The sequence below is a fragment of the Zonotrichia albicollis genome, chromosome 8 (assembly GCF_047830755.1).
Source record: "Zonotrichia albicollis isolate bZonAlb1 chromosome 8, bZonAlb1.hap1, whole genome shotgun sequence".
In the NCBI taxonomy this organism is placed as follows: Eukaryota; Metazoa; Chordata; class Aves; order Passeriformes; family Passerellidae; genus Zonotrichia; species Zonotrichia albicollis.
The window spans coordinates 6227879-6254303 of record NC_133826.1 but is presented as its reverse complement, the minus strand read 5'-3'; the positions used below and the strand labels follow the sequence as shown (position 1 = coordinate 6254303).

The window sequence follows — 26425 nt, the reverse complement described above, 5'->3', positions numbered from 1 at the left end:
TGGGCACGAGGCCAAGTTGTTATTTCAGGTATGGCCATCAAACGTGTCCTCAGCCTGACGGGAGCTCAGAGAACCTCCTGACCTCCTTGGCTTGGAGGACACCACCAAAACAGGCCCTTTGACACCCAAAGGGTGACTCCTGTATTGAAATGAGACCTCAGTCTCTACAATCTGACACCATTTGCCACCTTTGCTTCCAAACAGGATGTCACTCTAGAGCTGATGAACTGCCATTTAGAAATGTAAAGTGAAAACATATGCTAAGGAAGAGGGAGCACAGAGGCTTCAGGAGATCAAGCAAAGGAAGATAGATTACTTATTTTCTAAATATTCTTAGTAAAGGTGACAGCAGGAGCTGTCCCTGTATTTCAAATGATTGTGAAACAGCATCTTTGAGATACAAACTAATCAGATTCTGTAACCTCATTTATGAAATGATGTCAACTCCCCACCACAAATATAAAGGGGAATGCTACTGAAGCCAGAGCAGTGCAATTAGGTCAATGCCAACAATAGACATTGTTCAAGCAGAGTTTTTCTGCAGCCCTGTCAATTCCTGCCCAGACCACCTCTGGACACAGTGCTCATACCTCAGACAGAGCTAACGCTCCAGGACCAGCCAATTTTCTGTAACTGTTTGAAGATCTTGACCACTGAGGGGCTCCCTGAGTCTCACTTTTACCTCCAGTTTCCCTCCAGTGGGCTTTCTGCCATCAAAAACCTGAAATAACCACAAAAAGAAGAGCAGTTAGGACAAACAGGGATTATAATATCAAGCTGTGGCTGTATTTGCCTGTGGCCCAAGTGTGACAGAGATGCCTGCAGGTGACTGCAGTGCTGGGGGTGTCACAGCCAAGCATTCCTTGGACTGGAGCTCAGCAGAGCAGTCCCCACAACCCAGGCAGGTTATCAAATCCACCTAATACAAAACTCGACTGCACTCACACATTTATGTGATCCAGATACTCATTTCCCCTTTGGGCTGAAATTCTGAGCAGAAGAACACACCTCATCCCAAAATCCTACCTCGATGATCTCTCTGACTTCACATTCTGATTCCAGCTTGTCCAGCTTCAAGTGTGCTGTCCCCACGTGTTTGTCACTTCTGAAGAAGGACCTGTGCCCAAGAAGTGAAGGGGTAAAGACTGTCAGAACATAAAAAGAAAAGAAGCCCAGAGGTCATCACTATTTGCTCCATCCCCACATCCAGAGAGGGCTGGTCACAACATGCTCCTGGAACCCTGCACATCACAGTGCCAGAGGCAAACCCTTAAAAACCAGATAAGGAACAAGATAAGGAAGTACTCATTTGTTAATTATTCTTTTGCAACCAAGGTAAAGATGAGGACAGAAGTGAAGAGAAACAACCAACTAAACCAGCACTTGGAGTGGCAGCAGCTCCTGTCCCTGCCTGGGGTGACAGGGAAGGAGGTCCCAGTGGCCAGGACAGGGCCATCCCCTGCTTGGGGCTGTTCAACAGAACAGGCTGAAGGAATTCCCAAGGAAGTTGCATCTCCCAGCAAAACAAACATTTCACAGGCACCTGTTGCTTTTGGCAAACTACTTTTAGGAAAAAGTCACATGAATCATTCTGTTTTGTCTTGATAAATCAAAACAATTCCAGTAAATAAGAACATTTCAGCTATTGTTTGGATTCACCTACATACTGGGAGTTTTAACAGTCAAAACCAATAATTTTAGGTTTTCCAGTCTGCTGAAATTAAAATCAGAAGTATTTTTACCCTGTGAGGAAAACAAGCAACTTCTCGCTGGAGTCACTTGTGTTGAACAGTTTAATCAGCAATAAATCAGCAATTTACCTGCACAGAGCCAGGTGTTCCAGCCCTTCCCACACAAACTCCTCCAAAAGGCAGCAGCCAAGACTAAAGCACCCCAATTCCACAGAACTGTTCAGCTCAAACACAGAATTTCTTTGCCTGCATCCAAGCAGCTCCCTGAACCAGCCTTCAAAAGGTTTGATAAACAACTAAACTCTACAGAGTCTGGAGTTAAAAAAGACAACTTGGCCACACCTGCTGTGTTTTCTTGGAAATTTTCCAAGATTTCAGAAGCTTCCCTTCTTTACCCACTCTATTTCAGAAAAAACAAGCAACCAGACCAACAAACATAAAAAACCCCATTCTCCACAACCCCAAAACATCCACCCTTCTTGCTGTTATCATTAAGAGATACTAAGATACTATCAAGCAAGACTTGAGATATTCAATGGAAGCTCAAAGATTGTTCAGGGAGCCTCAGGATCCCATCATTGGTGGCAACAAAAGACTGAGACTCTCAGTCAGTGAGGCCACAGCAGACTCACAGAACAATTCAGGGAAGTTCAGAGTTTCTTAGCTCACATGTTGGAGTACTTCCTTCACTTTACAAGGACCTTAAATGAGGGGTTATGTAACTGTACTGCAGCATGTGGGGCACTTTGCTCATAAACTTCAGAGAATCAGCAATTCTTGCTGGATTTTTTAAAGCGTTTTTCTGTTTTATAACTCAAGAAACAAAGACTGGCTCATCCCTGCTCAGTTCCAGGGGGCTGCTGTGAAGACTGAGAACTTGCTCTAGGCTAAGGCTTCAGAAACAGCTCTGGGGAAATCCTCTTTCATCTTCAGAAGCTTCTGGGAGAGGCTCAAGAAGAGACTTCTCCTTTGGAAAAATACATTGCTGAGTTTTTACTTGAAAGTGTTGTTAAACTGAAGTTTAATATATATGACCTGAAACAAGTCTCCTTTGCTCACTGAGCAAAAATAATTCTTGGGAGATGGTCAAAGAGCTATCAGAGAACCCAAAGCTACAACAACCACCAAAGCATTTCTGAAAGTATTATTCATTTGTAGTTTTAGAAAAGACAGAGAGCAGACAGTCTTTAGAAAAGAGCCTGCATCACTTCACCCTGTCCCTTCTCCCAAGGAGATGGCTGGGAAAAGGTGATAGAAACCCCATTTAAAATAAATGTAAACACTTGACAGCTCTGTGCAAATGAGGGGGGATCTTGAACACAGAGCTGCCAGGATTGACAGAAAAAAAATAAGAAAATCAACTTTTGCTTCAATGGAGATGCCAATGGATGACTGGAGTAACAGTGGGACTTGAGGTCACAAACTGAAACATCTGCAAGTTGAAAACCATCTCAGAAAACCTATGGACAATTTCTGCATGGCCCAGTAATATCAACAAGGAACAGGACAAAGAGCCACCAAACAAAAACCAGATTATCTGGCATCCCATCACAGTCTGGGATCACAACCAACCCAGGGATGAGGGAATACAGGCCACTCCTATTGTGAATAACTGGACTGGGGATGATCCTGGTTATGAGCCTGGACTGAGGATGATTTCCCTGAACACTGAACATTGATCTGGTGATGCTGCTCTCTGAGGTGAGGGCGGTCTGTCCGACGTGAGGGCGGTCTGTCCGAGGTGAGGGCGGTCTGTGTGAGGTGAGGGCGGTCTGTCCGAGGTGAGGGCGGCCTGTCCGAGGTGAGGGCGGCCTGTCCGAGGTGAGGGCGGCCTGTCCGAGGTGAGGGCGGCCTGTCCGAGGTGAGGGCGGCCTGTCCGAGGTGAGGGCGGCCTGTCCGAGGTGAGGGCAGTCTGTCCGAGGTGAGGGCAGTCTGTCTCTCTCAAGGCAGCTGCCAGCAGTGCTCAGGAGGTATTGCAAGATCCAATGAATGAAAGTACAAAAGCATAACTCTAGTTCTGCCATCACCTGTCACCTGCTTTCCTGCTCTTCATATTTTGCTGCCACTTCATTATTTTACAGAGTTATTCTACAGAATATTTAAATTTTCTAGTCCTGATGACTGAAACCAATCTGGGTAAGAATCAAAACAATTTGAGGTAAATCACTGCTTGCTCAGTCCCACAAACATCCTCAACTGATCTGAAACAGCTTCAGTGAATTTGTGCCTTTCCTCACCCCACAGGGGAAGAAGCTGCAGAGCTCAGGCACACTTTGAAAGCTCCCAGACATGAATACCAGCCAACTCTTCAGTGCTGGCTTAGAGATTGTGCTTCATAAACTTCAGCTCCAACACTCTTTTGAGCTGTCAGCAGAGAAGCAAACTGGACTCACCCTTTGTGGAACACTTCAAATTTGATTCCTTTGGAGCGAACTGCGCGTCGGAAGCCGCGGTGGTTGCGGTTGATGTTCAGCTTGAACAGCTGGTTGTACTCTGCAGGGAAACAGGACAGGGGAAGAAACCTGTGAGTCAAATGCTGTGCAGGGCTCCATCCCATGCTCCTGCTCAGAGCTCTTTTGTCTCAGTGTGGCACAGAAATCCTCCTCAGGACGGTGTTCCAGTCAGGCCCAGGGTGTGTCCCTGGGCACAGTTCATGTCACCCTCCCCTGACAGGGACAGAACCCAAACTGCAGGAAAACCAAACCACTGTGAGCTGACAGCAGGGCACAGGGGAGCTAAAACTGGAGAGTTTAGGGCTTCCAGCATGTAAACAGTGTTTGTGGCTATGAAAAAATGTACAAAATATTAAAGAAAAAGCAGAGTAAGGCTGGAATGACTGGGAAGGGTGTTTTGGATAATATAATGGATACTGGTTTAATTCATGATGTAACAGCTACCACCAATATTGGGATGAGGGGGAAGAAATTGCCAACACAGCTGGACTTCACCCCCAACAAACCCTTTCATGAGAAAGAAGAAAACTGGTGGTGGGAGGATCTCTGGCCTGGTTCACAGTCTGACACCAGCCAGGGATTCCCAAGGTGCAACATTGTTGTGGTGTGTTGCCACACCACAACACAACATTTTCCCTGCTGTTCCAGAAAAAAAGGGCTCACCTGGACAATTGTTATTGTTAATTACAGGCGTTTTACTCTTTTGAGGTTGTTCCTATTAAAAAAAAAAAAGAGACAGACATCACACAAAACTGTCAGGTATTGTCTGAAAACAGACTAGAGACCATTTTTATTGCCAGCTCTATTTTATGTCTATACCAGAAATGTAAGGTTTTTGGGGTTATCTAAATAAGAAGAGTCATGGTATATTCAAGACTAAAGCACTTGGACTGCAGTGTGGTAACAAGGATAATACTGCAGAAAGAATAAGCCAAAACATTACATTAAATATGAGAGCCATAGATAAACTACATAGTCACAGTCAATTCAATCCAATCATCATAAAGTTCCTGACTGGGGCTGTTAAACTCCATGACAAACTGTGCACCTTCCAGCACACAGTAATTCTGTTCCTCCTGCATTAGCTGGAATAATAAGCTACACAAGGAATTCATCACAAATCATTCAGGGAATTGTCCTACTATTATTTTCCCTGACAATCAATCTGCCACCAAAATGAATTAACTTTTAACCTAAAGCAGAGTACAAACTAAATCTCTGGGGAATGAACAAGGACAATGTGGCCTAATTATTGCAGCTACTTTGCAAAACTGATTTCAGCTGTAAAGGAGAAAGGTGGTGTATTTATTTGACTGTTGGCTAAGGAATAAAGACCTGGTTCTGCTTTAAACAAAGGAAAATAGATTAAAAGAAACTATGCTGATTCTTATTCATTCCCCAGAAAATTATTCATACAGACCAGTTCTGGTTTCAGCCACCCTAATTGTGTTACTCCTTCATTAAGGCCTTGAGTCACTCAAACCTAAACACAAACCTGGTCTGACCATCACCAATTTCCCACAGATAAATGAATTAATTTTAGTGGAATTACTGCAAAATTTATTGGGAGGTAGAAATCCCTAGGCTCTGCACTCTTCCAGGGCTAAGCATCAGTCCTGCAAGAGCAAAGTCTGGTTTTGCCTTACAGAGAGAACAGCAAAGCCCCAGGATTTCTACTGACAGTAAGAGACAGTCAGTCCCTCCCCAGAATCCCTTCTAGCTCTCAGGTTTGAGTATTTTTCAGACCAGAGACTGCTTTTCAAGGTGAGAGGAACAGGATAACACTGGGGAATTCCAAGGAAGGAAGTAATACATATGTGTATACATATTTTATATACATACACATACATACATGCACATACACACAAGTTTTAATTAGTAAGGGCAAGAAGCTTGCATGGCCCAAGTCCTATCTCCAGATATAGATATATTTCCTAATTAAATCACCATTTATTTGATGACAAAGATTAACACTTTCAATCCAATTCTACAATTGTAAGGGAGGCTCAAATGCAATACCTTTAAAAGCTTGGATTTTTAAGGGAAGAGGACTTAGGGAGATCACATCTAAGGTGGCCCTTGGCAACAAATTTGAGTGCCCTGGTGCTGGGTGTGTTTGCACCCCCAAAGAAATGAACTTGGGCACATTCTGCCAACATTGGAAAGGGCCTGATGGTGCCTTCAGGGGCAGAGCTGGGCATGGCTGAGCACTGAGTGCTGCTGCCACAGAAGCTGCAGACACCGCCCTGCCAAGGGGAAGGTGTGGAGAGCATCGAGAGAAAGGTGCCAAGCTCAAACCTGCAGCCAACAGGCTCAGCAGCTGCTTCTCAGAAAAATAAATCTGCTTTAAAAGCAGATCCAGGCAGGATGTCTGGAAGTGCTCTCCCTCACAAGCTCATGCAGTGGCAGGGGGGACAGACTGAGGGGCAGAAGAGCCACGACACACTCACCGCACTCGGGTACTGAAATTCAAACTTCACAAACGCATCCAAATCTCTTGGTGACACACCTGGGTGAGACAACAACCAGCCAATCCAAACAGCCAGTACAGACATTGTCATTGCATCTGTCATCTCGAGCAGGATTCTCAAGAGCACCCCACTGTTTTACAGTAGGACTCATGACCTGCCTCTAGACAACTGAATAACCCATCCATCAAAGCAAAATCCACGGAAAGTTGGCATCCAAGGGGAAACACCTGGGTTTTTTTTAAGATGTTGTTACTCCTAAGAGTCTAGCACAGATGGTTTACAAGCTCCCAGGAACAAGGGGCCAAAAGCAGTAACACTGGCTGGAGCAAACCCTGTCTACTGACGGGTCAAAGTGTTGCAACTCATAGGCAGGCACTTGTAACAAAATAGGAGATAAAAATGAAACCTTAACTATGACCCAGTTATGAGTGAACCCAGGAAAATTTAAAGTTCTTCTCTCTGTCCAGATGGAACCCAGATTGTCTTTCTTCACCTGTCTGCTTTTTTAAAAATACTGTTTAAAGTTTTTAGGGGGCACGAGCCCAAAATGTGATTACTTTGTTTTAATGAGAGAAATGCTGGCTCCTAAAGTGGCCTTCAAGACAGAGAAATTTAGTTCCCCATTACTTTCCTTACCAACTCAGAGGAAATAGCCCACATGCCCTCCTGAGTACACACCTGGTGGGGCTGGTAGGTTCATCCCCCTGACAATAAGCAGGTGCATTTCTGTGCTGTTGAGATCAGAAAATATCCTGTGAAAAGAGAAAGACAAAAAAGCACATTCATCCCACCATCAGCTGACCCACTGCCAGACCAGGATGCCATGGCTATTTGTCAGAGCTTTTTCAACAGTGCACTCCTACAGAGATCATCTCCACAAAATACAGCAGAGCAAGGGAAGAGCACAAACAGAGCTAAAAATATCTCTGCAGCCAGGAACAAAGCCCAGGAGGCAACAGGATGGAGGGAGAAACACAGAGGAAGGAGGAATGGCTAAGAAACAGAATATGAGAGGGGAAGCTGGAGGCATTTTGAAAACAAAAGAATCAGCAAGAGAACGTAGAGAGCAATTTTGTATTTAAGTTGTTGAGAGTATCCTTTCAGGAATGCTGAGCATAATCCTGGATGCCACCCAAGTTTGCTGAAGCCCAGAATTCCCTAAACAAGGGCAAAAGACCAGGAAAGTCATTCCAGCCTGACTGAGAAATACTCTTGTTTTTCCACACCTTATCATTTTAAATGTTCTTTCCTCAAAGTGATGGCTTGGAGGATCCATTCCTTGTGCTCGTGCAAGCTGTAGGATCTCCATATCCTTTTTACAACCTTGTGCCAGTTTCTCAAACCTGTAGAAAAGGCAAAAAAAAAAAAATCACCAAAAAACCCACATGTGCTCGAAATCAAACAGAACACAGAGCAACCCTCAGCCAGAGCTGAGAGCAATGTGGAGGTGCAGGAATCACAGTCCCAAGCCTTTCACACGAGGATAAACTCACCAACTCAAACCCCAACACCTTTAGGGGGTGAGGCAGACTCAACCCTGCCACAGCAGCTTTGGGGAGGACTGGGAGCAGGCACTGGCTCTTACCGAGTTGTTTCTGCTACGTTTCCCAGATGCATGAACTGCTTGGAGTACTGCACACACCTCTGTCAACAAAACCAAACCAAACACGTTCACTCAGTGATCCCCACACACAGGTTCATGACTGGCACAGTTCTAAGGTTGATGACAACCTAATTTAAGAAAAACCAGGCATTTTCCTGAGTCACTCAAGAACATTCACCACCCCATTCCTCAAGCCCAAAGCACAGCATCTGTTTGAGCTGTTCTCCCTATTACTTTTTAATCACCTGATCTGTAGATGTGATGTTCACCTTAGGCCTAGTTTTAATATTCAGGTACTTTTTTAAAACTTGAGTGCTCATATTTAAGAATGATAATTTGCTAGTCCCAAGCATTAAAAAGCACACCCTCTGGCTTTAACTATCCATAGAATCCAACTCTGAAAATTCTCCATTTTAGGACACACAGTATCAAAAGTATTTTAAAAGAGAAAAAAAAAAAGACCCCACTGGAACAATGATTGGATTATAGCATTAATAAACCCCAGAGAAATGTACAGAAGAAACTCCAAAACATTTCTAAAAAATATAAAATGGTCACCTCATGTTGGTCCTTCAGCAATTTTACAAGCTGTGCATAAACTTCATCTGCTTTCTGAGACAGCCTGACATCTTCATGGTGTACAAAGATAAAATCACCCTCATCATCTGTAGGAGGTGATGGCAGCTGCAACACAAGAACACCACATTTCAGAGCCCTTATAGGGAAAAGTAAGCACTTAGATGTCCAAGAATAGGAAACAAAGCAGAATATTACCAGACCTACTAACCTTGGAAATATCAACAGTTTTGCCAGATTTTGCCTGCTCAATCTTTAGGTCAAGGCCCTTGGCTGTTCTGAGATATGTCTTTGCCTGTTCGAGGTTGTTTTCCCTCTTTGCTTTGATGGCTGCCTTCAGGTATTGCTTCTTCCTGTTCTCCAGAAATTCCAGCTGCTCCCTAACTGAAAAACAATTGTACAGAAACACTCACTCATCTGACACTGCCCCTGACACAGGTTTACCCTGTTCAGTTTACAGTCAGGAAAAGATCAGTGAAAGGACAGATGTCAAATCAGAAGATTTCCTTACTGCACTCAATTGTTTCTTGGGCACTTTAAAGCATTAAAAAAAGAAACAAGCTTCCTTCTGGAACAGCATCCTTCATCAAAAAAACCTCACAGCACTTCACAAGTGCCACAAGAGTTATTACAGCCCCTAATTTGCAGGCTTGAGACAGATTCCAGCACAGCTGACTGGTCCAAGGGAGAAGCTGAATCCAAACTTTCAGCTCTCAATGTTAACTTCTAAAAACCAGCAAATATTGTGAGCATCCTCTGCAGTAATTTCCTTCCTCTCCCCTGATTTGTCAGAAAAGAACCCTGATGACCCAATGTGCAGGCCCACTCAGACCTATCACCTCTGCTTCTCTGTAATCCCTTCTTCTCTTAGTTTCTAATTAATGCTTGAGTCTCTTCTTTCCTTGCCAAAACATTAAGGACAACCACACCAGTAAGATTGCTTGACATTGTACCAGGTTGGTGCATCAGTCAGCCAGGCAGATCTACTTCATCCTGAGGGAGCTGCCCAGGGCAGAAGGGAAGGAGGATGGGATTACAGTGGAGGCATCAATGAGAGCCTGAGCACTGGCAGTGTGTCCCCAAACCACACTGGGAGTGGGGCCTGTCCCTCACTGCCTGCACAATTCACCCTGCACACACAACTGCTCAGGGACCTTAGCAAGGCAAGAGCAGAGACTGATGAAGCCCTGGCTGCACTGCAGCCTGAGAGCCCTGGGTGAAGCACCAGGCAGAGAACTCTGTGTGATGCAGGGAGCTCCATTAGATCAATGAATAATTCACACTGGCAACCTGACCCCTTTAATGAGGGTATAGGGAGAGTTCAGCTGTGAGCTGAGTTAAACATTATGAATCGATACACTTGTTACATCAAAATTAATTAAAAAACCTAATCAGCCTTATAATTATACATGCTGTCTCTGTGAAATAAAGCTGCATGGCTGGTCTGGGTCTGCCCTCCAGCACACACACATTGAGGCTCCTGTCAGAGGAAATCTATGACACACATTCACAGGCTCACACCTAAATTATAAAGTCTTCCCCAACTAGAGCAAACCACTTGCATGTGGAGCACTGGGGATGGTGATCCCTTCCCTTACCAGCTGGAGGGAGATGATCCATTGCCTCTGCCTTGTCCAGGGAGGAGGGGGATGCAGCTCGTTTCAGGTGCTCAGGAGAGCTCTCCTGAGCTGCAGCAGGTGGAACTGGAGTTGGCTTCACAACCTGAGTTGGCTTCTTGGCAACTGGGGCCTGGGGAAGAGGCTCATTCTAGCAAAACAAAAAGAAATGCATGTTAAATGCATAAAATCTATTCCAGGGTTGAGGACAGCATCTCAAGCATCAGCACCATGGTTATCACTGTATCAGCCTTTGGTTATTGCTTTTGAGGGGAGCATTGCATTCCAGACAGTAAATTTTAACTTCTGGAGGTTTATGAGCCATGCCAAGCCAGCAGGTAGCTGACCTATGGAAGCCATAGATGGAATAAAAGGAATGTTTAACAAGGCCGTGATTTTTAAAAAAGTAGAGGCATGTAAAAAAAAATATCATCCAGGAATTCTCTCCCTTAAAAGCTGCTCCAGTTAAAAGCACAATCAATCAGCAAGCAAATCCAGAGAGAAATAGAAATCAAACCAAAGTCTAAATGCTGATGCAGCCTGACAAAAAGCAGTAAGAGCTGAACATCCTGGGAAAGAACAAACATAGGAAGCTACTGGGATGCAGGATAAAAGTATAGATTTAACTTCAGAACAATGAAAGCAGTGGTGAGGATCTCAAGTGTTTGCTTTGAAAATACAATCTAAATACAAGACAGCTATGAAAGAGCCAAACCCTGCACTCAAAGGCTCTGTGGCACTGACTGTAATAACATCTCATCTGTCTCTCCTACTCCATAAAGGAAACTGAAAAGACCACTGAGATCCTGCACTCTTCAGACTTTTGGGAATGAATTTCAGCTCATTTCCTTACCTGGAAACCCAATGGCCTCATCTCTGCATGCCCTAAGAGATGGCAATTGAACTTTTACACATCTGCCAGGCAACACTAACCTCCTCCTCTTCATCATTCTCCTCCATGTTTGCCAGCTTGCTGGCAGTCTCCAGGACAGCAGCGATTGTGCTGCCACCATCTGTTGCTGCAACACCAGGAAGAGGGGGAAATCCTGTGCAGGAAAGGAACAGAGGAGAGAGAGTTGCATAAGCCCTGTGGTGTGTCCTCCTTAGTCCTTGTTTACTGGGAAGCTGTTTCTATCCAAATACCTATTATTATCTAGTGTATTTTAGTATTCAGTCTAACTAGACTGAGGCCAAGGCCAACAAGCCTTGCTAGATCAAGTCTGAGTGGTGGCTTTAGATCAGATCTCTCAGAAACACGCAGCTCAAGGGGATGACAGTAAAATGATGCAGTAACTGAGCAGTGTTCCAAGCTGAGCAACCTCACAACCTCTAGACTTCAGCAGTAGGGATGCCCCCAGAACCAGCAGAGAATTTAGTCCCATTTGTTCCCCTCTCAGTGCTGCCTCACTTTAGCAGGCACACAGCCCAGCAGAAAATCAGTGCTACCCCCAGAGTAATGAACAATCCACTGCTGACAGCTGGGCTGTTACACACTCAGCCTCTGCTGAAAAGGTACTGCAATGCAGAGGTAGCCAACTAAGGCAGAATCAGAGGAGTTAAATGAGAAGTGTATGAAGAATAATGTCCTTCATTGTTTTGTTAATCTTTTAAGTATGGGAGGAAGGCTGGATGATGGAAGTTAAACTCTCACTGCTACATGACCAGTTTAGTGTCAGCTTCAGAGAACAGAGATCCAGAGCCACTACTATAAAATGTCTGTTAACACTTCTCTCATTTGATATATAGCAAGTATTCTTGCTGCCAGCCTCATGAGAAGTGCTAAGAAGCAGTGACTAAACTGCTTCTAAACCTAGAGATGGCTGCTACAGCACAAGTTTGAGGTACTCAGGCAGGCAGAACAGAGAACCCTGTGCTGCTGCCCCGTGTGACATTTGATCCATTGCTCAGCAGCATTTCTGTTTCCAGGGAGTCCAAGGCTGGTACTCATCACCAGCCAGATGCCTTGAAGGGCACTGGCACCCCAGGATAATTCACTGGTGGTTTCAGTGACTGCCTGATTATTGTCTTCAGTGTCAATCACATGGCCCTAGATGATGGCAGAAAATCACAGCTGATGTGCAAGGACACTGAGCAGTTCTCCATATTTCCAGAGGTATAAATGTGGAGTGCCTCACTCTTACAGAAACTGGTATTCACCAAGAAAGGGACCACATTCTGCAAAAAGGGATGCTAAAGTGCCTTTCAGGGCCAGCTTAAAACAGGAAACCTTCAAAGCCACACATGACCTGACAGAGCTGGCAGCCCTACTCTACAGTGCATGCCATTGACAAAACCACCACAAGGTCCATCTCTATCCTCTAACTTAAAATCCAGGCACTGCTTTGCAGAGCTGAGTGTATCCTTCAGAAGAACACATCAGGCCCAAGATAAAAGGCAAGATGTTTCTAGGGGAGAAATGGAATCATGCAAATGAGAGGCAGAGCATTCACAGCTGACCTTGCCCAAACTTTCCCAGACACAGCACTCTGTGTTCTGAAGAAGATAAACAGGACACAGTGTCTCAAGAAACAGGCTCAGCTGCTGCCTCTGCCACTGCCTCAGTGTGACCATGGGCATGGTTTGCTTCATCTCTGCAGATGCTTTTAACAGCCAGGAGAGCTGCAATGCTGATTTGATGTTACAAGGTTTACAAGGGGATATTCATTAGAGATCAAGTTCTGAGGCTCCTGATAGGAATCAGCAGAATGGGGGACATCAGGAAAGGTTTTTCACTTTTAAAAACCTCTTCCCAGCAAAACTAAGAAGCCAATATAACCCAAATTTAGTCTTTCCTCTAGGAGGGCTGACACAGAGGATACATTTTTAACATTTTTAACACCTGCCTATGGTGAAGTTGTTGAACTTTTCAAATAGTGCCAGTTTTAAGTTTCCATACTGTCAATCAGGCTGTCAATATGCACGAATATTCAACAGTGTCAGTGTTTGGGAGCACATTAATAAAAAATCTCACAATATCATCAAACAGCGAGGCCAGCTACTCATTGAGAAAAAGGAGGAGCAGGCAATACCTGCACAGCCCCTCCAGAGTGTACAAAAGTTTGGGGATTAGGATGTTTTACAGTCACACTTACCAGGAGGAACAGGTAGCTCAGCAAAATTCACTTTTCTCCCTGCCTTATGGGCTCTTATGGCATCTTGGTATTGCTGCAATCAAAGGCACACTTATTTATGTAAGACATAAAATAGAGCTGACTGTGAATTAGCAATCATCTGTATTTAACCAGCATAAACACTGCACAAGACTCAGTATTTTACTACAATATGTGCATTGTCTCTATTTCTTCCTCCAAATGCTTTCCAGCTTCCCCACTGGACCTCTTTTCAAACAGACAGACAATACACAAATTATTTCAGCCTTGAAAAAGTCTTCAGCAAGAGAACTAATTCCCAAGGCTTTGCTGGATGCAAGGAGCCCCAGCCCAGCTGTACCTTGGCTATCCTGTCGTGCATCCTGCCCTTGCGCTCGTCCCCGCTGGCCTTGGCCTGGGCTGCTGCTGCCCTGTACCTGTCCAGCCGCTGCTGCAGCGCCTCCAGCACCGTCCTGGGCTGCTGCAGGCACTCTGCAAACACAAAATGCCACATCACCAACATTCCAAAACACACAGCCTGCTGTCTCCTCCCCTTCTCCAGAGAGCATCACTGGAAAGCTTCGCTATGAACACTGCTGTTAGAAAGTATATTAACTTTCACTTCCATCACTGGTCCAGAACAAAAGTAGATTGGAGCAGCAGCAAAGAATACTCAGGAACATCAGCCAGGTTCACTCACTCCTGCTGCAGTTCAGTGGCAGAGGTCAGACCTTACAGTGCTTCCCAGCTGTGCTACTTTCATGACTTATTACAAGTGTAGTGCATGGCTAGCAGGAGACCTGTGATGATTTGAGTGATTAAGCAAATGCCTAACAGAGACCCAAAGATTCATCATGTTGAGATATTTGATGGTGCTGGGAGGTCAATTAAGGCGTCATTGATGATTTTTAGGATTTGGTGGTTTTTACAAAGATTGAGGGCCACTGGTTGCTTCTGTATGTGGATATGAAATGCAAAAGTCCTACCTGAAGCTTCTTGGGTCTGAGGTTCAGGTGTTGCAAGATCCTGGGAACTTCCCACCCGGGGTGGTACTTTTTGCTTGGATGCATCTTGTACATGTCCTAAGCTTTCAAGATCTGCAAAGCAGGGAAAGCAGGAAGTTTCACAACATGTTCCATACCCAGCAATTACTGCTGCATGTCACTCAGAAAACCTTTAATTTGATCACACTATCTTCCTGAAAGCTTTCTGGCTTCCAAACAGTATCTCCACAACTAGATAAGTCTAAGGTTCCCATTATCTACAGAAAATGCTTTATAAGAGAAAATCTCAAATGCTGATTTAATTTTGGTTAGGGCTGCTTGAGGGGGAAAAAAAAAGTAAAAGTAGTTCAAGTATTCTAAGAATTCTCTCCCCAAAATATAACTTGGTATCTTGGCAGATGGAAAGAGTGAACAAGTCTGCTAATTGACTAAAATATTCTAGTAACAAAAGATGTGCTGGGAAAGGGAAGAAACTCCTATCATCTATTCAGAAACTCCAGTTTCTGGTACTGTGGAACAGAAAACTACAAGATTATTTGCTGCAAAAATCTTGCACTTTTTAAGGCAAGGTTATGCCCTGGGTGAAGTTTCTCTGCAATGGCATTTAGTGATCAGTAACTTGAGTCATGACTCTCATGATTTACTGAAATAATCTGTCATTTAGTGTCTTACAATAAAATAATAAAAACATAAAACTCTCTCTTACCAGGACTGAGGTATCTTTAATATTGATAACTTGCTTTTAAAATCAGACCTTAGTGCACTGCAATCTGTTAATCTGAACGTTACGAATTTTAGTTGAAGCACACAACACCATCAAACATTACAGTAAATTTTAAGAACGTGCCATTATCCTTCTTTCCCTTCCACTTCAAATACTGGCAGCTATTACCTACACTTAGAAAACCCAGAATATGAGACATCAATACCTGTTGGAACTTGGAATTCACAGAGAGTAACTGCAATATAAGTAATGATACCTCACTTCTCTTCATTGGTCTTGATTAGACTGTGAACATGCAGTGAGCCTCAGTCCTAAACTATCTTCAGTTCTTTTAACAGCTTTGCAACCAAATGCAGAATCATTCCATTACAGCACAGAGAGACTTCTGAAAAGGTTTCCTGAAGACAATCCTTACCCTGAGGAGATGGAGGCATATTCTGGAGGTCTATTGGCTGCCCACTGTCCAAAGCTTCCAACACCACATTGAATTTCTAACACAGAAAAAACAAAAGGTTTATTCTGGTCTGTCCAAGACCTGCCAGCTGCCACAGTCAGTATGTGACATTTAATGTATATGGGTACAGCACAGGGTATGCTCAGCATTTGGGATTTCTTGAGTGCATACCTTGCCTGCCCTCATGTATTCCTTTGCCTTCTCCAGGTCCCCTTGCTGCTTGGCTTTTAGAGCTGCTAATTTATACTCCTTCTGCCTCATCAGCAGGATTGCTCGTGTGCTGCTGTGCTGGGGATCTGGGAGAATGAGACAATGCTGAGACTCACACAGAGCATGCAAGATTTGCATCCCTTGCTACATCCATCTATGCAAATCCACATTTGTCCCCTTTTGCTGTAAGTCACAATAGCACTCTTACACACATCCTCCTTCCTCCAGTCACCACAAGTCCTATCTAACACAACAATTCCACTTTTCCCAATTTAAAGAAAAAAACATAAGGTCTTTAAGTCAGTATCTCAAACCTCTTTAAAGGCTGGGATTTCACAAGTCAAATAATGAAGGAGAAACTGAGGCACAGGAGAACAAACATAAGGATACTGATCCAGTGCACAGAAGAGCTCTAAAACAATAACTGATTCCACTGCCAGAAAGTCAGCATTCCATGGGCAACTCTGAGACATTCAGCAGGAAGTTCCAACATAAGCAGTGCTTTGCTACACTCAGCACAAACATCTGGGAAGATGCAACATTAAAATAGGGTTGCAACTGCTCCTGTCTCAGATCACAGTACCTGTTTCCACAGCAGGATCAGCAGCAGCACGACCTTGCAGAGACTCTGATTCCAAATGCTCCCTTGCCTCAGGAGAAGCCTTCTGCTCATCATCTGCAGCACAGCCAGCTTTACTCTCTGGTGAGTCTCCTGAATTCTCCAGCTCCACTCCCATGGCTTGAGGTACACAAGAAGAACTCTTGCCTGTTGCAACAGGAGGTGGCATTTCTTCCTCATTGATTTTTTTGCCTTTCTTCACTGCAGCCAGCATGGTTTCCAGTGTCTGGCACAGAAGGACCAACAGAGCCAACAGGCTTTTTCATCAAACATGTTACCAGCACAAGATCATTCAAAGACAAATTCATCCCCTTGCACATGGCAGGCTCTGTCACACACAACACACACTGCTGCCCTTCAGCTCCCTGTTCTTCTGCAAGGAGAGAGAACTTCAGTGCCAGTGAAAGGTGTCCAGATACCAGAGCAAAGGCCTTGTTACCCAAACCAGGTAACTGAGGTACCTCAGCACCCAGAATTACTGGGGAGTTGATGTGATCCACTCAGCTTTGCCACAGAAAGTCACCAAGGAAGCAATTTATACCAACTGTACATGGATTTTGTGCATCTTTAAAATGTAATAAAATATGCTATTCTTAAATGCCACTGCCTACATGGATCCAGGGAAGGAAGGGCTCTGCAAACCTATTTAATGTAATGAGAAAAGCCATTAAATACTAATAAAGGAAATGGAGCTTCAGCTCATCACCTATGGTAAGGAGCTCCCACCATCTCTAACTTGGCTTAACTGTTGCTCATTTTTTAAAAAACCCTCCTCCTCCCAAGTATTACCTGCCTCAGTATTTTTATTTTTTAAATTTAATTTGAGGCTCAGACAAAAGACCACCATGCACTTCAAGCCAAAACAAAAGTTTTACTTCTTTCATCTTCCAAAGAAACTGAAATGGAAGCACAGAAAGACAATAACTACAAAATCTCATCAGTGCCAGAATCACTGCTGGGTTTTTTTTAGCTGTGGCATTGTTTGTTCTACTGAGTAACAGTGGCAGACATACTTTGAAATGACTGCATGTGAGACTGGGGTTCAGACCAGCTCCCTCTTCTCCATGTGGGGGTGACAGACTGAGGTTAAAGTTCAGTTCAGAAAGTTCAAGAACTACATAGAAGAGAGAACTCTACACCATTTGTTGACATGTAATTTTGCTAATTCAGTAGCTGTGAGCTGTGAAGTGAGATCTGGTCTATTATCCTGTTACACTGCTTAGGCACTGGGAAACTCCCTGCCCTGAGAAATAAAGGAAGAGGCACAGTGCACTTAGCTCATGACTGGATGGAATGGCTGGTGTGCCCATCCCTGTGGCTCTCACAAAGGCCAGGTGCTTTTGTGTACATTCCTGTCAGGGCTGGCAGGCAGTGGACACACACAGACATCTTGCTTGTGCTTTTTCTCCCATGAGTTTGGTCTCAGTTGTTCCCTCTGTACCCCAAGACAGCCAGTGAGCCATTACATCCTGCCCCAGTGCACAGCCCTGAGCTGTTCAGCTCTGCTGCTGCCCGAGGTGATGCAGGAGAGCTGCTGAAAGGCCCAGCCCAGCAGTAAACAAGCACTGCAGCTCACTGCAAGCACGCCACCTGCCTGGGACACGGGAGGCTGGAGAGACTGCTCTTTGCTGCAGCTCCTAATTGCCTTCATCAGAAATCCTGCTCTATTCCTTTTCAAGCACAGCCAACACACTCAGGGAAAGGCACCACCTCCCTTTGTCTGACAGGAGTGAGTGGAAGGTGAGTACCTAAGGGATGGCAGCAGTGATGAACTGCAAGGTGTATGTGCTAGAAAAACTCCTAAACTTTGCTTTAAGGTAACACTGAGCAGTCACCACAGGTCAAATTCAGATCCAGGCAGCTGGGTTTAACTTCAGCATGTACCACAAACCCTGCCTCCAGCTATCACCTGGCAAATTCAACAGAAACAAAGCTCAAAAGGCAGAAACAAAGCTCAAAAGGAAGCCACACCTTATCTGTGTGTTTGCCGTACCAGGTGGGTAGTCAGTAACAACAAATGTTTTTAAAGTAACACCAGGCAGCACAGGAAAATTTCATTTCCTGTCAGCAAGCTCAGCCAGCTGGGAAGAGCACCCTTCAGAGAGCTGCCCTTGCTCAGCCTCACCCAGCCCTGGTGACCCCACTCACCTTCAGGCCCCTCTCGTAGCGCCGCACCTTGGCGCTCTCCCCCGAGTCGCGCGCGTTGGAAATCGCCGTCCTGTAGTCAGCAATCCTGCCCTGCAGCGCCTGCTGCAGCTCGCTGCTAACAGCAGGAAGTGAGGAGGTCTCAGAAAAAACAATAAAACAAATCAAGAAAACTTATTTCATCCAGCTAGACGAGTTTTCCCACCGCACTGAAAAGCAAACACTCCTCTTCTACACACACACACACTGCTGTGAACTGAGTGCAGGAAGGAGCAGCCCTGAAACAGAGCAGGGCTTGTGCTGGGCTAACGGGCCCTGCATCCACCTCTGGCTCTCTCAAAAGCCTCACAGAGAAGAATGGGTGGAGAGACTTGGGAAACTCTCACTCACAGAGTAATTGGAGCCATGTGGTCGGTGAGTAGGTGAGGAGAACACTGAAGCCTCTCAAACCCCGCACAACAGAGGGTGTGAAGAGGTATTTTGGCACAAATCTTGACTTATTCTTCTCTTATTTTTAAACCATGCTAGTTTGCTCCCTTCTGGGCTTCAACCTGGTTTTACAACAAGAGCTCTTTTTCCTCCTCCTACAGCCTGGAATTAGTTCAGTGACAAAAGCAGCCTAAGCAAAGTCATGAGCAGCTACTTAGAAACTCTCCACAGCCACAGAGACCCTGCAGATGGCTCCTGATGTAATTATTGCCATTATCTCTAGAGAAACCCTCTCAATCCCATTTACTAACAGGCCCAGTGTACAAGGCACTGGAATCTGTGGCACACAACACAAACATGCAGTGACTGAATAAAGGATTTGACTGCATGAGGACTGACAAATTAATCTGAGACAGATAATGCTACTGAGAAAAACCCCAAAATTATTTAGTTATACCATGTCTCACAATTTCAGCACACTGCTCAATTATCTTAGGGAGAAGATACAAACTCTGGAAGCCTGCACTGCAGTCTGCATGCTCCTATGTATAATGAGGGACAAGACATGCTTGTGTCCAATTGTTTACCTCTTCAGTTCTATGCTAACATCAGAATTCATCCTTGGAACAAAGCAGAAGGATCACCTGCACTCTTACAGCACTGCTTTCCTTGGAGGAAACAGCAACAGCAGTTTTTTCTTCCTTGGAAGACAAGGCCTCCCCAGATGCTTGACAATGACCCTCATACAAGCCAAGTGACAAGAGTGATTCAGCAAAACTCAGAAACACGAAGCTCATTCCTACCTGTGACTGCAGTTCAGGCAGTTCAGCTTCTGCTTCAGCTGGGGATGGCTCTGCTGCTGTCATTTCATCCTCACAGCTTCCTGCCTCACCTTCTTCCCCCAGAACTTCTTGCAACTCTGCCTAAGGTGAAAGTAAGAGCCAACAAAAGGCATTTCCTCAAAATCTTCTGTCCTCAAAAGACAAAAATAAAATCAAGTCTAAAGTGCCAAAAGCTTTGGATGGATTTTGAACCCAAGTGAAGAGTCTGAAGATCTTCTATCCCAGTCTTTTTAAAATTCAATTTTATTTTTTATTATTAATTTATACTGGTTCCAGATACCACTGAAAAGCCACACTGCAGCCCCAGGATCACCACACAAGTTTGTGGCCGGAGATCTGAAGCTGGAGAAGTTCAGAGAAGTACTTTTACAAAGATTATGCAAACCTAAATTTCAAATTTCCAAAAAGCCTGTACTAGCCATGGCAGTCAAAACTACAGCTTAACACTCCTTCCCTAAACCCTGCCAGTGAGATGAGTCACTGAAACAACAAAGACTCTCTTGAGGTGTTCTCTCAGGCCAAAGCACTGCTTGAAGCAGGAGCAAAATGGTGGCAGACATCACTTGAATGAGACAGTCCCTGGCTGTCCTTCCCCAGGACATGGAATGGGATTCCTGCTCTTCCCTCAATTCTCTAAGACCCCCACAAGTATCAATGTTAGGAAATTCTCTTACTCTGCTGTGCAGGGGTTGGATCCTGCAAAGACTTGCATCTAATGGTGCTTTTGCAATATTTTAGCTTCTCACCAGAAAGTTAACAGACATTTTTGCTAAATGCAGTTCTGTAAAAAAAATTACAAAAAATACATACTAAAACTCTTTGCTAACAGTTATGCATACCAGCAGGTCTGTATCCTTCTCCAAGTCCTCATCATCTGCATCCTCCTCTTCATTCAGGTCCTTCATACACTCTGCAGCCATCTTTTCAATATGATCCATGGGCAGAGGAGCTGTAAAAGGAAATCCCAAGGAGCCATAAATCCTAAGGAACAGTTATACCCAGTTAACACTGGGTATAAATCCTGAAGGAGCTGCTACCAGCTGAAAGAGCAGTGCCCTCCCCCTTGTTCCCAATTTACTGCACAGTGCTGTAGGTAACTGAGAGCACATTGATGGGTAAAGGGCAGGGGCTGGGAAGGGAGCAGCCAGAAGAGCAGCACTGGTGTTCCTGCTGTGACACTTGAGGCAGGCAGTAAGCCACTGGCACATTTTCTGCACCGCTGTCTCGTGATGATGAGATTCAGCCTTTTCCAAATTTTTCTTGGCTCCTTCATTTTGCAATTTTGTTTCTGGTCTTCAACCTGGAAACTCCACTCAACTCCTCATTGCTGAGTTTTCATCTGTGCTTCATCCTGTGCCAACCACATCTTCTAAACTATCAACTTCCTCCACATGCTCTCCAAGGTGAGGTTGTTTGCCCACAAATCCCAAAGGTCCACGTAAATGCCTCTGATACTTCCCTATGCAGACTCATGACTGTGACTCACCAGTGGCAGTAAAAGCTGCAGAAAATACAGATCTCCAGGACAGAGCTTTATAGTCAGTTTAAATTGATCCCACTCACTCCCTGCATTTGCTGAATCAGCTGAAAATTAACCCAGGTACAAAACTGTTTCTGTTCAAAAAATCTAACTGACCCCATGGGTGCTTCAGCATTTGTATCAAACATACTGCTCATAAGTTTGACCCTTAGCAAAACTTGGACTGCAGGCCATACCCAAAGGCAACTGGCTGTGCAGAAAACCTAATCAAGCCTCCTCAGATGGTTTTTCAGCTCTAATCCCATGCAGCAAGATGAGGCCACAATTTCAGACACGTGAGTGGCTGCCCAGCTGGCACTTATCAGAGACAGCAGGGATCTCTGGGCTTAAGATGTTCCAACAGTGCAGCTTTTGCTGGAGGAGGAGGCCATTCCCCCACACCCATCAGAGCTCCAGGATGTAATCCAGGAGGGAATTACTGCTCAGCCAAGAACCAAGCACATGAGTGGCCCTGGATCCCTTTTTCCTGCCCTTTCCCAGACAGGATCTGCTTCTCCCCAGCCCCCAGAGCTCCTCCTCTCCAGGCAGATGGAGACCTGCCTGCATCCTGGGCCAGCTCTCAGGAGTGCCCAGAGCCAGCTGCTCATCCTCCATGAGCTTCTAACCCACACTCTTCCAATTCTAACAGGAAAACAGAATAGCTGCACACTGCTTTGCAAAATCCTTTTTGAACCACACATTTAGAAGGCACAGTAAATGTTAATTTTGCACTGCCCGAAGTTTTATTTTCCTCTTATAACTAAAAAGGCCAAAACAACAAAACAAATGACGTGACAGTGAGAGGGATGAAAAACTGATAACAATTCAAGAGCTCCTGATACACAGATTCACCCTCAAAACATCATCCTGCAGGTTTTAGCCATGAGTCACCTATGCCCAATGACATAAATTCTGCTATTATGCCTATCTGCACTATTGTGCTTATTAGCTTTAAGAGTTCACTAAAATTTTGAAATGTGGAGAGTGGAAATGATTTAGAATTCAGTTTCAGGTACAAACTTGTCCTTTGTCTGTCATCAGCCACTGTGTTTATAGAGTTGTCTTGTCTAAACATTTCAAAATTCTTCATTCCCTGCTGCTCTGTGCGAAGTCCCTTCAAATATTACAGGGCAACGACTGCAGAGCTGGAAGTAAGGCTGCAGGTGCACTATCTCCTCCTTCCTGCCCTGCTCACACACCTGCAGGTCCCCTTTGCCACCCCAGCTCTCAGACAGGCAGGGAGCAAACCTGGTTCAGCTGAAAGCCACCACAGGAACCCAGGTTTATTTTGGCAGAGGAGCTCCTGGGGCAGCCCAGCCTGCAGCCCCACAAACACAGGCGTGCTCAGAGGCACAGCACGCTCACTGAGGGGCCTCACAGCAGCAGCCTTGGCTCATGGCAGGCTGCAGCCAGCCTGTAAACCACTGCAGAGCTGTGCAAACACCGCCAGACAAAATTAACAGCATGAAGAATGGTAACAGTCCATTCCAAGAGACACTGTAACCTGCACAACACAAGCTACAGGATTCTCCAAGTGATTGCATCAGTATCTGCCTCTGAAAACGGGATTCAGTTTTGGTTACAGACTCCCAAGTAACTAAAAATATAATGCTCATTATGTAAATTCACCCTTCAAACAAAAACACAAGAACAACCACATGACAAACAACCCACCCTCCACAAGAAACATCATTTCCCCTCTAAAATCATCTAGCGCCTACTACACCTTTTTATGACTTCATATGCTAAAAAAGCATCTCTTAATTTAGTCATTAAATGGGGCAGCCACTAGAGATCTTTTTCATATACCTACAAGAGCATCAACAGAAAAAAACTTTTACATTGTTTGTGGAGTAACAAATTAAACCTTTCAAAGTAAAGGAAAGAGCAGTTGCAAATTCAGTTTCTACCAGTGACAGAAAAACCATTTTTGATAAATGTAAAGATTTTTTAGATCAATTTGACAAAGGTAAATTAAATTCAGATCCTTTAACTTACTTTTCACCTTTGGTTTTGGTTTTCCTTCTTTCACTTTTCCTCCTGTGATAGCAGCAAGCTCTGCCTCAAGGTCCCCATCATCCTCACCTTCCTCTGCAGCCAGCAGCATCTCCTCAGGATTGAAATCCACAAACAGCCCCAGCTGGAGGTAAGGGAAAATAACAGTACAGAATAATAAAATACCCTACAGTTGACACTCACAAACATCACACTGCATGGATTATTTAGACATTTTCATGCATTCTAAATCCTGTTCTTTTTTTTTTTTACAGCCCACTATCACACCACCTGTATTACCCCAACAATGCATACCAGGCACCCAAAACTGATGTAAGGTACATAAATCTTAACACCCCACAAGTATCCCTTTAAAACCCTACACAAACCATTTCTTAAAATCAATCCTGTTTAACAGTCTGACATAAGAAGGTAGAGTAAAATGTTTTTTACTGAGCCTCATGGAGCAGACAGCATCAGGGAAGTTCAGGGCAGTGCCTCCATAACAGCTAAGCTAGAAAACATTCACTCATGGCTCACACACAGCAGGTCTGACATGTGCACACTGCACAGACTTCACCCTTATCTCTTGAAGAAGCTACATTTATAAACACAGAACTGCTCTGTCTTCTTCTCACATCAGTTTCTAAACCCCAGAAACAAACACAGCCATTAAAACCCAGCAATGGCCACACTGCACTGGGGAAAACCATCAGAACTGGCTGGCACAGATCATCAGCTGAGAGATAACATCTCAGGGAACAGCATTAATAACAGCAACCAGGATATGGCAGTAGGGGTTAGCACTCTCTGGTGGCAAAACATTCCAAAGCACAGCACAGGAATCTCTGGGCTCTTAGTCCAAAAGGTATTCTTTTAAAATGCCATTTCATCACTGTTTTTGTGTTTCTGGTTAAGATACTGACTGCCCCAGGAAAATAAAATTATCTTAAGTATGCTAACATTTTTAATGACATGAATGAACAGAATTAGATTCATCCTATGAAGGCGAAGCTTTCCTCAGACTTTTCCAAAGCACAACCCTGATTGATCCCCCCATGGCCAAGGAGGCAGCACTTCAGCTCCTCTCCAGCACAGGAAAAAACATCAGCTGTCATTATTCTGAGGGTCAGCAATCTCCCTCTGTCCTGAGGATCTGAAGTGCTGCAAGAGGCTGCCTGTCAGTTTATAAATTAATGTGAGTAATAGTTGGTTTTTTTAACCCAGCAGGAATCAAAGTGCTGGTGGCTACTGCCCTGAAAGATTCTGTGCCCCTCTCTGGACCATTTTATAACCCCAATCTTTCATCAATGTGCAGAACAGATGAGGAGCACACAGGACCTGTTCATTACCACACTGCAAGGGTGGGCAGTGAAGCAACTGCAGCAAGCACGGAAGTCAAGAACACAATTCAGCTGTTCCAGCTCCAAGTCCCAGCCCATTCAAAAACAAACATTTCCAATGAAATTAGCAGTACTGAAGCAATGTTTAATAAAACAGAAAAAATAAGTTATAGAAAGCTTGCAGTTGTTAGCAGTACTGAAGCAATGTTTAATAAAACAGAAAAAATAAGTTATAGAAAGCTTGCAGTTGATATATTACACAACAAAAAATCATTTTAAATTGAATTAATTTGAAAGCGAACAAGCCATTTGCTTCAAGAGACACTTATCTATGATGTAAGACAGGCTGAATAATTAACAGTATTGAATTAGGAATTAGTAAAAGATGTTAATCAGATCCTTGAATTACTCTCTGTCTTTTCAGAGTGAGGTTTCTTTTTTTTTCCCCAGAAGGAGGAAAATTATTTTCACCTTTTATCTTCTCCCCTGCTCAGACAAACTAAGTTACACACTGTCTGTCTCACAGAGAAATGCAAACTTTCACACCGGAGCCATGGTGACATTATGGATCACTAACTACAGCATTCTGCCTCCAGTATGGGAACACTGGTTCCTAAGAAATCACCAAAGGAGAACATCTTAGCTATTTCCTCTGTTCTAATAGCCTGTTACAATCCCTTTTCACATTACTCTACTTTCTTACCAGTTATTCCACCTGTTAGTTCCCTCTATTCTTCAAAGGTTTCTGAAATTCCATTCTGGTTCTAACATATTAATTAACTCTTAACTACACTGTTTTCCCCTCAGTTTTCCACCCAGAATTTTGCCTTGACTGTATTTCTAATTTTGACACTGTCGCCTGACTTGCTACACCCGCCAACCATGACTAATTATTGTTTCTCTCCACAAGACTTCTGAAACTCCATCCAAAGGTAAATAAGTATGGCAAAAAAACCTCAACACACAGACACAGCTAAACTCAGTTTTATCTACAGGAAAGGGGCATACCAGTCTATCTGCTACATGAAAATGACTATACAAAGGGAAATTTAAAATTAACTGTCTCTTGTTTAGCATCTTAATATTCTCCCATATACGTCCCTTATTTTGTTAACTGATATTTTGCAATTGTTTCTGTTTTCTTAGAGATATAAGGAAAGCCTCCACAGAGTCACTGAAGTTATTATTAAATCTCAACATAGCTGGGCTAAGAAAATACTGTAAGCATGAGTCATGAGGTCTCATGCAAAGATTACAGCATTACAACACTGTGCCTTCCCTGCAAGACCTCCACAGCTGCCTATCAGATATTTACTCGAAGAAGAAGGCATTAAAGAAGGAAGGAAAACAGGCACCACACATTCTAATTTTCCCCATGATCCCGCAATGCTATTACCACATGGGAGATTCTGCAGGAAAACAGCAGCGAGAGGTCTGAGCGAGACCATCCCGAGGAGCAGTGGGAGTGGGAGGTTTCCCTGCCTGCTCTGCCACCACATCTCCCTGGCCTTCGCCCTCCTTACCTGCTTTGCAACTGCAGCTCCCTGGCCCTTTGCCTGAGGGCTCTTTTTAGGTCTTCTGCCAAGCATGTTGGTTCATGAATTTCAGAGGGCTGTGTCTCTGTAGGACTGAGAGCACACGG

General features: G+C 44.3%; 1 protein-coding gene across 1 annotated transcript in view; it reads right to left on the bottom strand.

Annotated features, from left to right (window-relative positions):
• Window positions 1-26425, bottom strand: part of CC2D1B (coiled-coil and C2 domain containing 1B) — a 31127-nt gene that overhangs the window by 4290 nt on the left and 412 nt on the right. The window contains exons 2-24 of the mRNA XM_074545797.1: window positions 26307-26411; window positions 23444-23585; window positions 20766-20875; window positions 19888-20007; window positions 18659-18796; window positions 16475-16736; window positions 15853-15977; window positions 15643-15718; window positions 14486-14596; window positions 13861-13991; window positions 13503-13575; window positions 11344-11456; window positions 10393-10561; window positions 9006-9178; window positions 8777-8902; window positions 8201-8259; window positions 7842-7958; window positions 7294-7367; window positions 6595-6653; window positions 4808-4859; window positions 4085-4184; window positions 1027-1117; window positions 591-721 (exon numbers count right to left, since the gene is read on the bottom strand). Coding sequence (XP_074401898.1) covers window positions 602-721; window positions 1027-1117; window positions 4085-4184; window positions 4808-4859; window positions 6595-6653; window positions 7294-7367; window positions 7842-7958; window positions 8201-8259; window positions 8777-8902; window positions 9006-9178; window positions 10393-10561; window positions 11344-11456; window positions 13503-13575; window positions 13861-13991; window positions 14486-14596; window positions 15643-15718; window positions 15853-15977; window positions 16475-16736; window positions 18659-18796; window positions 19888-20007; window positions 20766-20875; window positions 23444-23585; window positions 26307-26372 — 2607 coding nt within the window. The 5' untranslated portion in view covers window positions 26373-26411 and the 3' untranslated portion in view covers window positions 591-601. The remainder of the gene's footprint in view (window positions 1-590; window positions 722-1026; window positions 1118-4084; window positions 4185-4807; window positions 4860-6594; window positions 6654-7293; window positions 7368-7841; window positions 7959-8200; window positions 8260-8776; window positions 8903-9005; window positions 9179-10392; window positions 10562-11343; window positions 11457-13502; window positions 13576-13860; window positions 13992-14485; window positions 14597-15642; window positions 15719-15852; window positions 15978-16474; window positions 16737-18658; window positions 18797-19887; window positions 20008-20765; window positions 20876-23443; window positions 23586-26306; window positions 26412-26425) is intronic.